General features: G+C 38.0%; 1 protein-coding gene across 1 annotated transcript; it reads left to right on the top strand.

Moving 5' to 3' along the window:
- Positions 1-13,886: 13,886 nt before the first annotated feature.
- LOC116737403 (ADP-ribose glycohydrolase OARD1-like) lies at positions 13,887-14,965 on the top strand. The gene is made up of 4 exons (XM_032590532.1): positions 13,887-14,243; positions 14,382-14,440; positions 14,529-14,641; positions 14,748-14,965. The coding sequence occupies exons 1-4, from the start codon at positions 14,051-14,053 to the stop codon at positions 14,884-14,886; spliced, it is 504 nt and encodes a 167-aa protein (XP_032446423.1). The 5' UTR covers positions 13,887-14,050; the 3' UTR covers positions 14,887-14,965.
- The last annotated feature ends 446 nt before the right edge of the window (positions 14,966-15,411 follow it).

Consider the following 15,411-nt stretch of genomic DNA (forward strand, 5'->3'; position numbering starts at 1 on the left):
TCCTTACACCCAATCTATCTCAAACAAAAGTAATAAAACATGAATCAAATCAATATTTTGGAGACAAATGTACATTACATTAAGAGCACATTTATCCATCCATTAATTATCATGAATTATCCCTATAGTGGGTCATGAGGGCTGCTGACCCTGGACAGATCGCCTGTCCATCGCAGATTAAGAAAACAGATATAAACAAATGAAGTTCAAATAATATATTTTGATGTTGTGAATGGTACTCTTAAAATAAATAAGTTACAATCTAAAATATAATAGCCTCTGGCTTATTAAATAAGAACTAGATGGTAAAGAGGTTTGGTCTGTAAAACAATTTTGGCCAACTTAGTACGTCCATTCACAGAGCACTTTTGTTGTTTATTCAAACAACAAAAGTGTAAATAATATTAAAACATTTCTGTCAGTTTGAGCCTCAGAGCTCATGAAGGTGTTGCTGTTTTCCTCTGGTAATTAAGAACATCTATTAGAAGTCGTTTATTGACAGTGAATAATTATTCTTAACCAAACTAAATGATAACATTTACCTATTGCTTGCTAAGAGATTTACTCTGAATAACTTGTTGATATTATGAATGTGTTTATTTGATCATTTTAGAGTCTATCCACCTTGATAGACTAAACAGTTTTATCTTATTTTTTCCTATATGTAAGACTCTAACAGCAAAAAGTCTCAGAATAATATACATGGCACTGTAAAAGCAGAAATGTACATTTTTGCTTGTATCTGTTTAACAACCCTGGTTGTAACAACCAGATTTGTTATTTATCTGTGAATATAATTCATTTTTTTATTATTGATTTTTGTTCAATTAAGTTTCTTACGTATACATTGTAAATGGTATTTTTATTATAGTTGATCAGGTTGGTTTCCATGTCTCTGTATTTCTCTTATCCCTCGTATAATTGATGAATTAAAATTGATTGATTTAATTAGCTCTACGTCCTTAAAAAATGAATAAAATATGGTGTTTTATAAGATAATTTATATTTTACGGTGCCAGTAATGTCTGTATTAATAATAAATAATAAAAACGTGGTATTTGAATTTAGTAATGTAGTTCTATTAGCTGTGTTACCACCCCCATGCCACTAGAGGCAGTATCAGGCCCACTAAGAAGTCAATATAGAAGTACACAGAAAGCTACAGAATGTGTTAAAAACTGTGAACTGTGCTGAAGTAAATAAAAGAGAGAAGTTCAAATTCATGCTGAGAGTGAAAATCCTTCCTAAAGATGAAGATATATCACAGATTTTTAAAAAAATAAAAACAGGAGACTGTGGATAATATAGGAAATAGCGCCCCCTTCACTTCCGGAGTGCAATGATCCCATCTGAGACTGACACCGGTTCGTCCCGCCCCTTCCTGTTTGCTGCAGGAGGTCCTTCTCCAGATTTTAGCGGTTTTAGGATTGACCAAAGTTTGCTCCTTTGGTTTTGTATTTGTGTTTTGATATCGTTTATGATGTAATTTGCATATTTATAAATAAACCTATGGAAAACTGAATGGAGGGAACACATGTCTACTTATCAGACAGTGTAAGATGAGTAAATACTGAATCGTAGGGGAAATGTGTGTTTTGGTTGGTGCTGACCGTCAGTCCTTCTGCTGTAGTTTATCTCAGCTGAGCAGAGTCCCTGACTTCTGACAGGCTGGAAGCTTCGCTCTTCATCACATCGTCAAACCTGACAGCGCCTGTCAAAGCTCAGCTGCCATCAGGCTGCAGCCGTCCCAACGCAGACATGTTTCTGACTTTCTAACGTCCAGAGCGTCTCCTCTTCTTGTTTCGTTTCCTTCCTCCGGCTCTTGGTGGCTCAGTGGCGCAGAGCAGGTGCAGCCGTCCTGATTCTTGGTTCTGATCCGTTTACCGGCTGTCTTCCCCTTCTCTGGCTGCCTCCCACTACATGTTAGGACATTTCTCCAAGAGACTTTGTTTCTTAATTTGGCCTCTCTGAGTTTAGGGGGCTGCTGAACTACAGGTTCCCATGACAACTCAGGCAAGAAGTAAAACCCACAAAACACTTTGAATGTTGTGAAAAACCCGACTACAGACGATGTGTGAAGGAGAATAAAATAAGGAGCTGGTTCTGTTGCAGAGTTGTCCACTGGGCTCCTTGTTCTGCTTGGAGCTTTAGAAACCGGTTCTGCTGGATCTGGACTGAATGTCCAGGGTCTAAACCTGCGATACAAATCGCTCCGATTGCCTCTCACCTTTAATCTCCTCCATTTCTGGACACCTGCTGTTTAATATTCCAACATGAATGGCTTGTTAAGTTGAAGTCAAAGTGTTTTTTCTGCAGTACTTTAAAGATAAGGAGCCATTTTAATTCGCCTCCTGTTACTGATGAGTGTGTGGCAGAACCTGAGTGACCCAGATAGCATCCAGTCATTTCTGGAGAAACAGGAAAAACAATGAGTCACATCCACTAGAGATTCACAAGCTGTGCAGCTAGCTGCATTTAAATTTAGCAAACAGACTGAGGTAACAAGTGTGTGTGTGTGGGGGTGTGTGAGGGGGGGAGGTGATCTGTGATCAGTTGCCACATCTATGAGACAGAGAAGTTCAAAGGAGGATTATTTATCATCAGGATTCAGCTTCATAGGAGAATCTCAGAGTGAAACTGGAAACTGTTGGTGACAAAAAATGAACAGGGTGAAATAGACTGGACCGACTGGATCTATTGGGCCGACTGGATCTACTGGGACTACTGGACCGACTGGATCTATTGGGCCGACTGGATCTACTGGGACTACTGGATCTATTGGGCCGACTGGCCATGAAGACCTGAACCGTTTGGTCCAACTGCGGCTCCTCCTGTTTCCGTTCCAGGTTTTTTCCAGGCTAGCAGAAACTTCTTGTTTTCTAGCAAACTGTTGATTCCATTTAGTTTTAGCGCCCTGCTCATCTGAAAGCCTCTGCTCAGCCCGTTTCATTCCAGGGCAACATGGTAAAGGGGTGCTAAATGCAAAGGCAGCCAACAGTTTATAGAGGCTTGGGTAACCCATAACCTGTTTTAACTTAAGAGTTTCTATCACCTGCTTCTCTGGAGGCTTTTTCATCTTAATATTTACACCCTGAGCAGAGCAGACATTCTGCCTGCTGGGCTTTTATTGCCTTTTTCCACCTTTTATCTTGTTCTTTTTGGAACAATCTACTTGTATGCTGATGTGTTTCTAAGATGCCTCATGATTCATTTGAACAGATTTGAACACTTTGGGTCTTGGCTGCAGATGTGTTCCAGGCTGGACGTTATTAGAGAGAGAAATAACAGAATAAATTCCCCTCCATGTTAATATGAGGGAACCAGGAATAGCAGCCAATTGTCTGTTATGCATGAGGCTTTTATAAATGAGGCATTGTGCAGAGCTGTCACATCTGGAGCAACACTCCTCAGAGCGGAGCCAAATGCAGAGCACGCTGGAAGCCAAGGTGCTCATTAAATATGTCATTGCAACATCCTCTACCAGCTTCATGTGATACTGAGCTGCACAGAAACAAAAAAGCTTTCATGTTTCATTTTACTGCAGAATGTATGAAAGTGGAAACAGGTGAATAGCAACACGACAAATCCGATTTTACCAAAGTTTGATCCTTTTTCCTGACTTCTGTTTGCTCTGATGAAACCGGCGGCAGCTCCACGTGTTTTCAGTTAACTGAGTCTCTGTGTCGTCCCTGGTTTTCCCTCATCACCTTCCCGTGTATTTAAACCCACTTGTGTCTCTTGTTCCCTGTCAGATCCTTGTCTTGTGATGTCATCAATCGTGTTTCGTCCCACTTGCTACCAGAGTCTGAGCTCCTTGCCTTTACTCAACTTGCTGCCTGGATTTCTGTTGACCTTTGAGTTCTTCATTTTTCACCACCTGGCTCCATCGCATCCCAGCCTCACCAGAAACAAACTGGAATTCCTGACGCTGGCTTCTGAAAGCGATTCCTCACCGTCGGTCACAGCAGATTCATGACCACGGTTTGCTTTTCGCCTGACTGGGCCAGACATGACTCCGCCCCCAGATTCAGTCTGCAGGTTGGGTCACTTTGTCAGAGCGGCTGAATATTGTTGGGATGTGAGAGGAACCAACACAAAAACAGATTTCACATGTGAAAAATCTGCAGCTCTGTGAAATTCAACATAGGATAACTTGTCAAAAAACAGAAGTGACCATCTGCATTTTCAACATGCCTTATGAAGGACTTTGGAACATTTTCATGGTTAAAAAAGTGAACTATTTCCCATGTGAATACAAAGGATCACATGTGAACAAATGTGTGAAATGTGTGCTTCTAAGTAGCACTGAGAGGCAGAGGAGAGAATCGAACCAGCAACCTACCTGTTGCAGATTGAAAGCTCTGAGGCAACTCTGCTGTTGAACGATGTCAGTTGAAGTTTTAATGAAAATAAATTGAGATTTATTCAAACTATTTTTAAAGGCATTTTTTGTGAAAAAGCTCTGCAGCCTGGAGCTGATCTGAAAATGAAAAGAGCTTTTTATTTGCCTAAAAAGCTTCATTTTAAAGTAATTTCCCTGCTGGGATGAATAAAGTACTTCTATTCTATTTACTGCAGACGTCTGTCGTGATGGAGGAGCCAAATGCAGAGGCCACTGAGGCAGCAGGTAAGGTGATGAGAATTTATGAAAATGTAAGCTGTAGCGCTCCGTAACCTGGGAACCAAGAGGATGAGTCTTACGAAGCGATACGGCATTCAACAAGAGAACCCTGAACACCAATTTGGGTTCCGAGATGCATCGGTACCGAGAAGGAGGTACCGATGCATCAACATGCGACGCAGAGGGAACCTGACCCAGCCTCCATATATGACGAGTAGGAGTGAGAATGAGTTGGGTTATCAATCAATCAACTTTTATTTGTATAGCACATTTCAGCAGCAAGGCATTTCAAAGTGCTTTACATCATTACAAACACAGAAACACAATGCAATATAGAATCAATCATTAAGTCAAGTTACATCAATAAATTTGTAATTGATTACATTTCAAATACAATTCTAAACAGGTGGGTTTTCAGTTGAGATTTAAAAGAAGTCAGTGTTTCAGCTGTTTTACAGTTTTCTGGAAGTTTGTTCCAAATTCGTGGTGCATAGATGCTGAAAGCTGCTTCTCCTCGTTTGGTTCTGGTTCTGGGGATGCAGAGCAGAACCAGAACCAGAACCTGAGAGGTCTGGAAGGTTGATACAACAACAGCAGATCTTTAATGTATTGTGGTGCTAAGCCGCTCAGTGATTTATAAACTAACAACAGTATTTTAAAGTCTATTCTTTGAGCTACAGGGAGCCAGTGGAGGGACTTTAAAACTGGTGTTATGTGCTCTATCTTCCTGGTTTTAGTGAGAACGCCAGCAGCAGCATTCTGGATCAGCTGCAGCTGTTTGATTGATTTGTTGGACAGACCTGTGAAGACGCTGTTGCAATAATCAATACGACTGAAGATGAACGCATGGATGAGTTTCTCTAGATCTGGCTGAGACATTAGTCCTTTAATCCTGGAAATGTTCTTCAGGTGATAGAAGGCCGACTTTGTAACTGTCTTTATGTGGCTCTGGAGGTTCAGGTCAGAGTCCATCATTACTCCCAGGTTTCGGGCTGATCGCTGGTTTTCAGTTGTAATAACTGAAGCTGTGCATTGACTCTAGATCTATAACTCTAGATCTATGACTCTAGATTGTTCCTCTTTAGGTCCAAAAATAATAACTTCAGTTTTGTTTCTGTTCAGCTGGAGAAAGTTTTGGCACATCCACACATTTATCTGTTCTAAGCATATGTTCAGTGATTGGATGGGGTCAAAGGTCACCTGGTGACATCGTAATGTAGAGCTGTGTGTCATCTGCATAGTTATGGTAGCTAATATTATTTCCTGTTATAAACTGAGCTAGTGGGAGCATATAAATATTGAATAAAAGGGGTCCTAGGATTGAACCTTGGGGTACCCCACATGTGACCTTTGACCTCTTTGATGAAAAGTTTTCAATTGAAACAAAGAAATCCCTGTTCTTTATGTAGGATTCAAACCAGTTAAGCACTGGACCGGAGAGTCCGACCCAACTCTCCAGTCGATTCAGTAATATGTCATGGTCAACAGTGTCAAAAGCTGCACTGAGGTCCAACAGAACCAGCACTGTGGTTCTGCCACAGTCCGTATTTATATGGATGTCATTGAACACTTTTACGAGTGCGGTCTCTGTGCTGTGGTGAGACTGGAAACCAGACTGGAAGGAGTCAAAGCGGTTGGTTATAGTTAGGAAGCTAGTTAATTGTTTACACAGCTTTTTCAATAACTTTGCTGATGAATGGGAGGTCAGAGGTCAGAGGTCGGCCTGTAATTCTGCATTAGTGATTTGTCCAGATTGTTCTTTTTTATAAGTGGTTTGATTACTGCTGTTTTCAGAGCCTGGGGGAAAACGCCTGACGAGAGCCATGAGTTACTATCTGGATCAGATCAGCAGCAATAACAGGCAGGACTTTCTAAAGAAATGTTCTAGAGTTATAGATCTAGGACATCCAGGCAGCAGGAACTGGAGCTTAGTTGACTTATAATTTCCTGTAGGGTTTTATAATTAAGTAGTTGAAATTGGGTCATTTTTCCTGTATTTGTTTTGTTTGGGCTCAGCATTGGTACTGACTTTATAGTGGATGTGCAGATTAATCCTCTGATTTTTTGAATTTTCTCTGAAAAGAAACTGGAAAACTGGTTGCAGGCGGCAATACATTGGAATTCAGGCGGTAACGTCACAGGAGGGTTTGTGATTCTGTCAACTGTTGCAAATAAAGCTGGAGCATTGTTAATGTTTTTGTTTATGACATCTGCAAAGAAAGCCTCTCTTGCATGTTTTAGTGTTAAATGATAGTTACGTAGTCTTTCTTTATAGATGTCACAATGAACGTGGAGTTGAGTTTTACGCCATTTTCATTCTGCCCTACGGCAGAGTTGTCTTGCAGATCTAACTGTTTGTGTATATTTCCATGGAGATTTCTATTTCTATTATAACAAAAAGCCAGCGATGGAGAGAGATGTTTAACCACTGGGAGAATACATCCTGCAGCCTGATTGGCTAACGGGCTGCAGGTGAGAGAAAGAGAAAGTGTGTGGGTGTGTGTGGCACTACAAGTGAAGAGGAGTATAGAAACTGGGAAAACAAATCCAAACGAGACTAAAGTTAAAGTTTAGTCAAACCAGGTCGGCGTGAGTTTGAGTTTCTGTTTTTAACTTTAACATGAATCCAACAGATTAAAACTAATAAATATGGTGACACAAAGGTGTGATCACATTGTTTTGTTTTACTGAGAATTTAATATGAATTAAAAGGGATGAAACTATTGACGTATATTAAATTGAGATGCAGTACCGAGGTCTACCATAAGGTGGCAGTGAGATGAGGTGCCTGTTTTAGTATAAGTTATAAAATGTTTATCACATATTTGTTGAAATTTTTATGACAGAATATTCATCTGTAAAAGATTCATCTGACCCTCTTGCTGCATCTGCAGAAACAGTCAAGAGGAGGGTCTTCGTGCTGTCAATCATTCTCATGTACATGCTGCTCAAACCCTCCCCCTTTCTTTCTGCTGCAGGAATCAGAGCCACTAAAGAGAAACTAAAGCCTGGATGAGTTTCTCTGATCTGAGACTTTAGTCTCTGGTCCTGGAAATGTTCTGCAGCTGCTGGAAGAGAGACTCTATAGGCACCCTTCTGTCAAAATTTAATCGGAGTTTGATTGATGAGTGATTTATGACCCTAATCATTAATTGCTATTAATACCCCCCCCCCCCCCCCTTTCCCACCCATCCCCCACACACACCTGTTACGCCAACTGTTATTCCCACTATGTGTTTTAAAAATAGTACAAGTATGAAAAAACATTATGAGTTTTAAGAATAATACAATGAAAGTATGAAAAACAATAAGTGTTAGATAATTGAGAATAATATACAATATAGTATATTTAAATAGAATGTTGTAGTTACCTCCGGTTTTTCTCACTAAGCCATTTGGTGTTTGTGCGTGTGTGTCCGGCTCGTCCGGCTCTCTCATGCTGACTATGAGTTTGTGACTGAATACGGGACAAGCCTCACCTGTCATCTGTGTGAGGCGGGCTAAAAAAACCCCTAGGTAGGCGATTCTCTTGACCTGAGGGTCATCACACACCGCCTGCAAGGAAACTCTATGTCTCCGGAAAACAGATTTTCAAACCGTCATCGATTATCAGCTCGGGATCTGCGCGGGAAAAGGGTTCCTGCCATCTGTCCGTGTCTTTCAGGGTGATTCTCATCAATTATTAGGTATTAGACAATCTTCCTGAATGCTGTGTATCAGGAACGGGAGAGGGCATAAGGGTGGACAGAGGCGTGTGTGTGGGTGGGTGTGTGTGTGTGTGTGTGTGCACCCGTAAGACTGAACACATACCTCTAGAGAAAGCCTAGAGTTTTAACTGTTTTACCGCTTTATTTTACGGTAGCACGATTAGTCAGTGCTGACTATGAGTTTGTGATTTCCTTCATCACTTAAATTTTAAACTCTTATAGATTTTTTTTTCTGTAACACTTGCTAGTGTGAAACATGTCAGTAAATGTTCCTCATTTGTACTCGTACTTCTGAAGAATATGTGACAGACAGTAAACAGGCCTACGTGAGGCTGCTCAAATTTAACTTTTATCTTTCCGCAGTTAAAGAATTTGTCCAGACTTTTCCAGAATTTGGCCCGGTATCATTGTAAATGATTTTGTTCTTTTTTTCTTACTGTTGAATCAACACTGATCTTCCCACTGCTTCATGTTTTCTCCAAAATAGTAAATATTGGTTTAAATACATTTAAACTCATAGATTTTTTTTCTGTAACACTTGCTAGAGTAATACATTTCACGAAATGTTCCTCATTTGTACACGTACTTCTTAAGAATATCTCACAGGGACTAAACAGGCCTCGGTGAGGTTGCTCATATGTATCTTTCAGCTTTCCCTCCAACCATTATCTTACACACTTTAGTGTGTTCACTAGCAAAATATAGTACACCTCTAATTTTTTTAATTTTTCATTATTAAAACTTTGAAATGATCAATGTGAACCATCAGTCTGTATTAAAATAGTTAATATAATTCATATTATTTATTTAGATTTGATGTTTTAATGTGTGCCCTTGGATTTATATTGATTTATTCAATATAATATATTGATTTATTTATCAAACTGAATAGCCATTCCGTTTTTTTTATATAGTATTTTTTTCTTTTGGTGTTTGTTGCACAAATTCAAATATATGCCGGCTATCAACCAACAATTAAATCAGTGAATTTGTGTTTTTTCTTAAATACTCCCTCTCACCGAGACTTACTTACATCTTCTGACAGCTAGCCCAACTTATAATAACATTGACTAAATTTGCTATTGGTACACTTTACCTAAAAATAAAAATTAAACATACTCACTACACAACCATGCTCCAAGAGTTGCTCACAACATGGTGAATTGTTTTGTTACCTTAAAAATGATCTGCAGCTTTTGTTCCTTGGTCCTAATGATGATGTTCACTAATGTTCTCTAACAGACAGTTCAACACCTCTTGTGATTGATAAGCTTATAAATGATCAATGCGAAGCATCAGTATGCGCTAAAGAAGATCATATCAGTCAGATTAAGTAAAATATCATTAAACTCAAAGCAATCAAAATTATATTTCTCTGAAAGGTCTTTTTTTTCAGGGAGTTTAGACTGTATGAAAGGAATCAGTGAAATATACTATGAAATATTTTATCTGCTGCATCCTGATAATAAAACTTCAATTGTGAATTGAATGATTACATTGCATCTAGACACAAAAGAATCAACCGTTAATTAGTAATCATACTGACTAACAAGATCTGATCAAACAAGAAACTTGACGACCTCAAGGGATTTCTCACATTGGAGAATAAACCGTCTGACTTTCTTTAGCCACTAAATTTAACCTTACCAAAGTTTTGCCTTGGAGCAAACAGGTACTGAGTTTGAAGCGGATCAGACGCCTTCAGCCATCTGCTAAAGCTAGACTCTGGCCTTCCTCGCTGTAAAATAAAACATTAGACTTAAAAAAAGTTCAAGCGAACATCACTTAATTATCATCGACTTGTTGTTTGTACTCATCTTAAACAAGTGGCAGGAACATTTGGATATATATATATAAAAAAAGCTTTATAACTTAATCTATTTAAGTTGAGTCCGTGCAACAAGTAAAATAAAAAGTGAACTATTTGAAAGTAGTGAGGATTTAGGGTGGTAAAAGTTGAACATTTTAACATGCCCAGACACTACGCCATTTCTGCTCAAGCAAACCAAAAAGTTTTGAACAGAACAACCATGTCAAATAATGAGACCGTGAATCTTTAATCTATGTAGCAAATATATTGCTGCTGCTGCTGTAAGCAGAAAATAAAAGAAGTTTTACGGAGAATAATATTTTGGATGAGTTTAAGAATATTGTTTGCCAAAATCACACGGTGTAACTACACTTGTCTTTTATATGTTGCAGTAATTGAATCTTTTTGAGGCAATTGGTTGCATAAATTAAAGTAAATACGACCTATTTTCCTGCTCCACATACTTAGTTAGCAATTTGTCAGTTAGCTTCCCAGTCTGAACTTCTGGGCAATGTCTTGATTCAGTCAAATTTTCTATCTTGTATCTCCTGAACTCCGATATTCTACTACATCTGTGAATGTTTTGCTTGCTGGTCTTCATCGTGCTCTGAATGGAGTATCGGGTTTCTCTTACTTTAACCCGCCCAACTTGCACCTGATTGGCATGTTAGCCTTTTGATTCCCTCCCAGCGAGGCGGTGCTTCACAAAGCAAACTGTTTGTCAAACTGTTGATCTGCCTCATGGCTGTTTTAGAAGATATGGTGACTGAGTTTTAGAGAGTACTAGCCGGCTCATGCAGCTTGTTTTTATTAGATGCCAGTCCTAAAAGTACATATCTTTAAAATATGAATAAATACGTACAATTCCATAATTATTCGATCCAACGGTTGTAGAAGTTTTGTAATAATGCAATTCAGGTATTTTACATTTTCTGGACTAAAGGAAGATTTCAGTTCAACACCTGTGGTTTCTTAATGTAAGTGTTTCTGCTACTGGACAAGAAACAGGGTTAAAAGAGGATTTAGAAAGCAAAATACAAAGATGATAGTTGTTTTTACCGAGAGCAAGGCTGTGACTAGTTATCAGGACAGCATGAGACCTGTGCAATTTCTTAATCTTTAGGAAATATTTTTGGACACAGCCATCCGCAGGAGCAAGATGAAGCAAGAACTTCACAACATCGGATGTATTTTTTCATCCTTCTATCCGTGATTTAAAACTATTTTTAATTTTGTGTCATCTTAAAGATGGAAAGAGTCAATTATGTTTTCACCCATGGAAAAGTGTCATGTGTTTATTATGAGTAGGATTAACCAAGCTGAAGGAAAATAAAGAAAAAGGATAAATAAATATTCATTGATACAGAACCGAATCAGCAAATATGAACTTATGAAACTATTGAAACCTTCAAGAATTTTATGTTGTGTAAGATATTTAAGAAAATAATAATGAATCTGCGTTCATAAATTTCTTTATTTGGTCGTTATCTGTAAAATACGTTTACCTTTTGTTTTGTTGAACACCAGACATCTCATCTCTTTTCCACAGTTTTTCACTTAGTTCCACTACTGCTGTGGATTTTATAGTCAATGTTTAAAGCCAGCACAGAGTCTGAAGCGATGGAGGAAATTTACGTCAATATGGAACCTGTTGGACAAACTGCATCTAATCACACAGGTAAGAACAAAGTTACAGAGAAATTTAGTATGTATTGAATTCAATTTTGCTAAGGTTGAGGTTTTTGTTAAGGTTGGAGCAGCTCCAAAGAGAGGCTCTGCCTCCGTGCGGCTGTCTGTTTGGGAATCCTGAATGTTTTACTTTTGGCTGAACTCATCGCCCTCAGTGTACACAGTGAGTCTTCTTCTAGTCATCTTAAAGATGTAAAAAGAGTAGATTTTACGTTTCTGTTATATAAAAAATGTCATTGTTCCCCTTCTAAAATCAAACTGACCAAATAGCAAGGGTTTAAAAAAGAATAAAGCTTGGTGACTCAATGGTGACTCAAAAGTTTTGCAGAGAGGTGAAACATTACACTAAGTTACATGAGTCTGATTCATTTTCAGCAATGGTTACATTTGCAGCCATTTAGGTTAGCGTGTCTTTAATATCTTCTCTTTTTCAAACTATTTACCCAACGATTCATTGTTCAGTGTTACCTCAGTTTAAATTCTACAGGCATAACCAAAATCATGAAACTATTTTGTAAGTCTTAAGTGAAAATACGGTGTTGCCACTTCTTTTTGCAAACATGTTTGTTAATTTTATTTTATTTTTCAGCTCATGACATGACAGCAGATTTTTCTGACATCAGCAACATTCTGACAGAGCAGAACAGCAGCAGCAAGTTTCCCTCCATGAACGCTAACTTCACTGAAACGGCTCCACGAGCTGAAGACACTTTAAGGTTGGTCAAAACTTTAAAAAATTTGGATCTCGTTAAAAATTGAATTCTACTCTGAATTGTAGAGTATAACTAATAACTTTCCTTTTTGGTCTAAATGAATATAATGTAAATGAACAACTTTTATTTTAATTTATTAAGTGCTCTATCATTTGCGTGTGCTGAAAAACAATGTAAAACAAACTAAACTTTGTTTGTTTTCTCCTTAAAGGGAAATTGTGTCCTACAGAACGAACAAACATCAATTGTTCCTGTTCATCCAGGGGCTGCGGAAGAAGAGAAGAGCAGATCCACTAGTGATGGATGATTAGGATCTGTGTTCACTGTGATATTATTCACCAACAATAATGTAGCTTACGGTGTTACATAAAATCCTAAAGATAAAATGTTCACTTCCAACTGTTGTGACCTGCATCTAATAACACAACAATTTTATCGCTTGTACTCTGTGTTTTTCTTTCTTGTTAAAACTCTGACATGATAAACAAATGTTTTTGTTTGTTTGTTTTTTTTTGTATTTTTGCGGAGGATCGGTTGATGCGCTCTGATTGTGTATTAATGTGACTTTTACTACGAAACTTTATGGAGTTCCAGTTGTGTCCTGTAATAGAGGATTAAATTCTATCTTGGTAGAATTACATTTCCAATTATTTACTATCATTTGTAATAAAGTGATGCCAACACCACGGATTCAACAGTGAGGAGTTTGTTCAAGTCATCTTAAAGATGGAAAGAGTCAATGTTGTGCTGATTCTGAGTAACTGAATGATTAACTGAATGACTTTTCATTCATTTCAGAGTTCAATCAGCGAGGTTATTCATTTTGTGATGGTCCTAGTCTAAAAAAGAAAGAAACAAAGAAAGAAAGCAGCAAATGTTCCACCGGCTTCCCCCTGAAAATACGGATAAATTCAGTCATTGTAGGGTTAAAGTAATTTGAAGAAGGAGAAGCGTATAAACAAGTCAAGTCAATGACGAGTCAATGACTTGATGCATTCTGCATTTTTAACTCGGTTAACTTAACTTTTTGTTTTTTTACTGACTTTAATACATTTAAATTGCTACGTTGTTTGATAAGTAGAATGGAAATGACTTTTTTGTAAATGGTCTTGAGATTACCTATTGTAAATTAGCGTTTTAAAAATCAACTGAATTGAATTAAGAAATTTGACCTTCGGATTGGACTGAAGAGAAATGATGAGCAATGTTTTATGGGTTTGGGTTTAATAAAGCAAAGATTGGTATTTTTAATTTTTAATTTTTTTGTAACATCAAAAGTTCATTTTTCAGGCAAACAGAAAATCCAGCTTATTATAGTTTACTGGGACTAACAACCCCCCGGACAAATTTGGAAAAAAAATTCTGCAAAGTGGGTGGTGCTTTAAGGAACAATGAGACACAGCCTAGTGTGGGGATAGATGGTGAGGGGATAAGCAAGGCTGTAGTAAGCGCCGTTACCAACTTGGTACTTTGTGGTTATAGTTTTCTCCAAGTCGCGTTTGAAGAAATTATGAACATGTGCAAAACTGAGAAACTCTATCAATCAACCAACTGGACATTAAAGTATGTCACCGGAGATTTGTTCTCCTGTCCACGCGATGAATCCTTGGCCCACTGCATCAGTGAAGACTGTCGCATGGGAGCAGGCATAGCGGTGATGTTCAAGAAGAAGTTTGGTCGAGTCTCAGAGTTAAAGGAGCAGAGTGAGTCAGACTAGTTACTAAAATCTTTGTTTTGGAAAAAAATGTTTTATGTTTTTGCAGTTTGTTCAAATGTATGATTTCAACAGCAAGTGCTAAATCATATCCTGTTTTGCATTTTTTTTTTGTATGTCCTAATAGAGAAGCTTCCGGGGCAGTGTGCTGTCCTGACGTATGATCAACGTTTCATCTACTATCTGGTAAACATACCACAATTATACTGCATAGGACCAAAACCTGTTTCATTATTCAATCTGGTAACTGTATCTTTCCTATTATGTGTCTCAGATCACAAAGAAAAAAGCCAGCCAGAAACCCACGTATGTCAGCCTAAGACAGAGTCTGGAAGACATGAAATCTCACTGCTTAGAAAATGGTGTCAATAGGATATCAATACCCCGGTTTGTAGGAACTACTGTGAATAAATGACTATAATAAATACCCTTAAATCTTCTTCTTTATTGGGAATAATTAATCAATTTGCTTGTCTCGTATCTCCTCCCTCAGAATTGGCTGTGGCCTGGACCAGCTGCAATGGTCAAAGGTGTCAAAGATCCTGGAACAGATCTTTAAAGAGACAAATATCTCCATCACAGTGTACAGCCTGCCCTGTGTTGGGTCAAAGCTTCAAATGCATGCCATGTAGTACATTTTCATTTGAGTTTTGTTTTTAACTTTAAGTCCTTTATAATCTCTTAAAATTTTGGATGAAATCAACACTCTTTAAACAGTTTTAAGGAAACAATAAATAAGGAAACAATAAAAACCTCCCCATAAGATGTTTAGATACAAGACTTTTAACATCCCACTGATGTAAAAATGATGTTTCGTCCCATTAAAGATACGAAACTTATTGTAAACACTGATGTTGCACTCTAGCACTATCGCACTACATGATGCTACTACTAAATCATGCTACACAAAATGATCCAACAAATCACCTGAGGCTGGTAAAATACAATAGTTATGCCTAAAATTTGTTCTTTGTTATTCTAAATCTATATAGTTGTTGAAAACGTAGCTTTTCCTGTGAATCTGTAAATCTAAATTGTGAAAGAGTTTGCTTCTCTAGCTTTATTTTCCTGACCCAAATTCAGGAGCAAGATTGTTGTCACAAGATTTTTTTGTCATGAGTTTTTAGTGATTCTAATGCTTGACTTTTTAGTATTTG

This window comes from Xiphophorus hellerii, chromosome 18 (assembly GCF_003331165.1).
Source record: "Xiphophorus hellerii strain 12219 chromosome 18, Xiphophorus_hellerii-4.1, whole genome shotgun sequence".
Classification (NCBI taxonomy): Eukaryota; Metazoa; Chordata; class Actinopteri; order Cyprinodontiformes; family Poeciliidae; genus Xiphophorus; species Xiphophorus hellerii.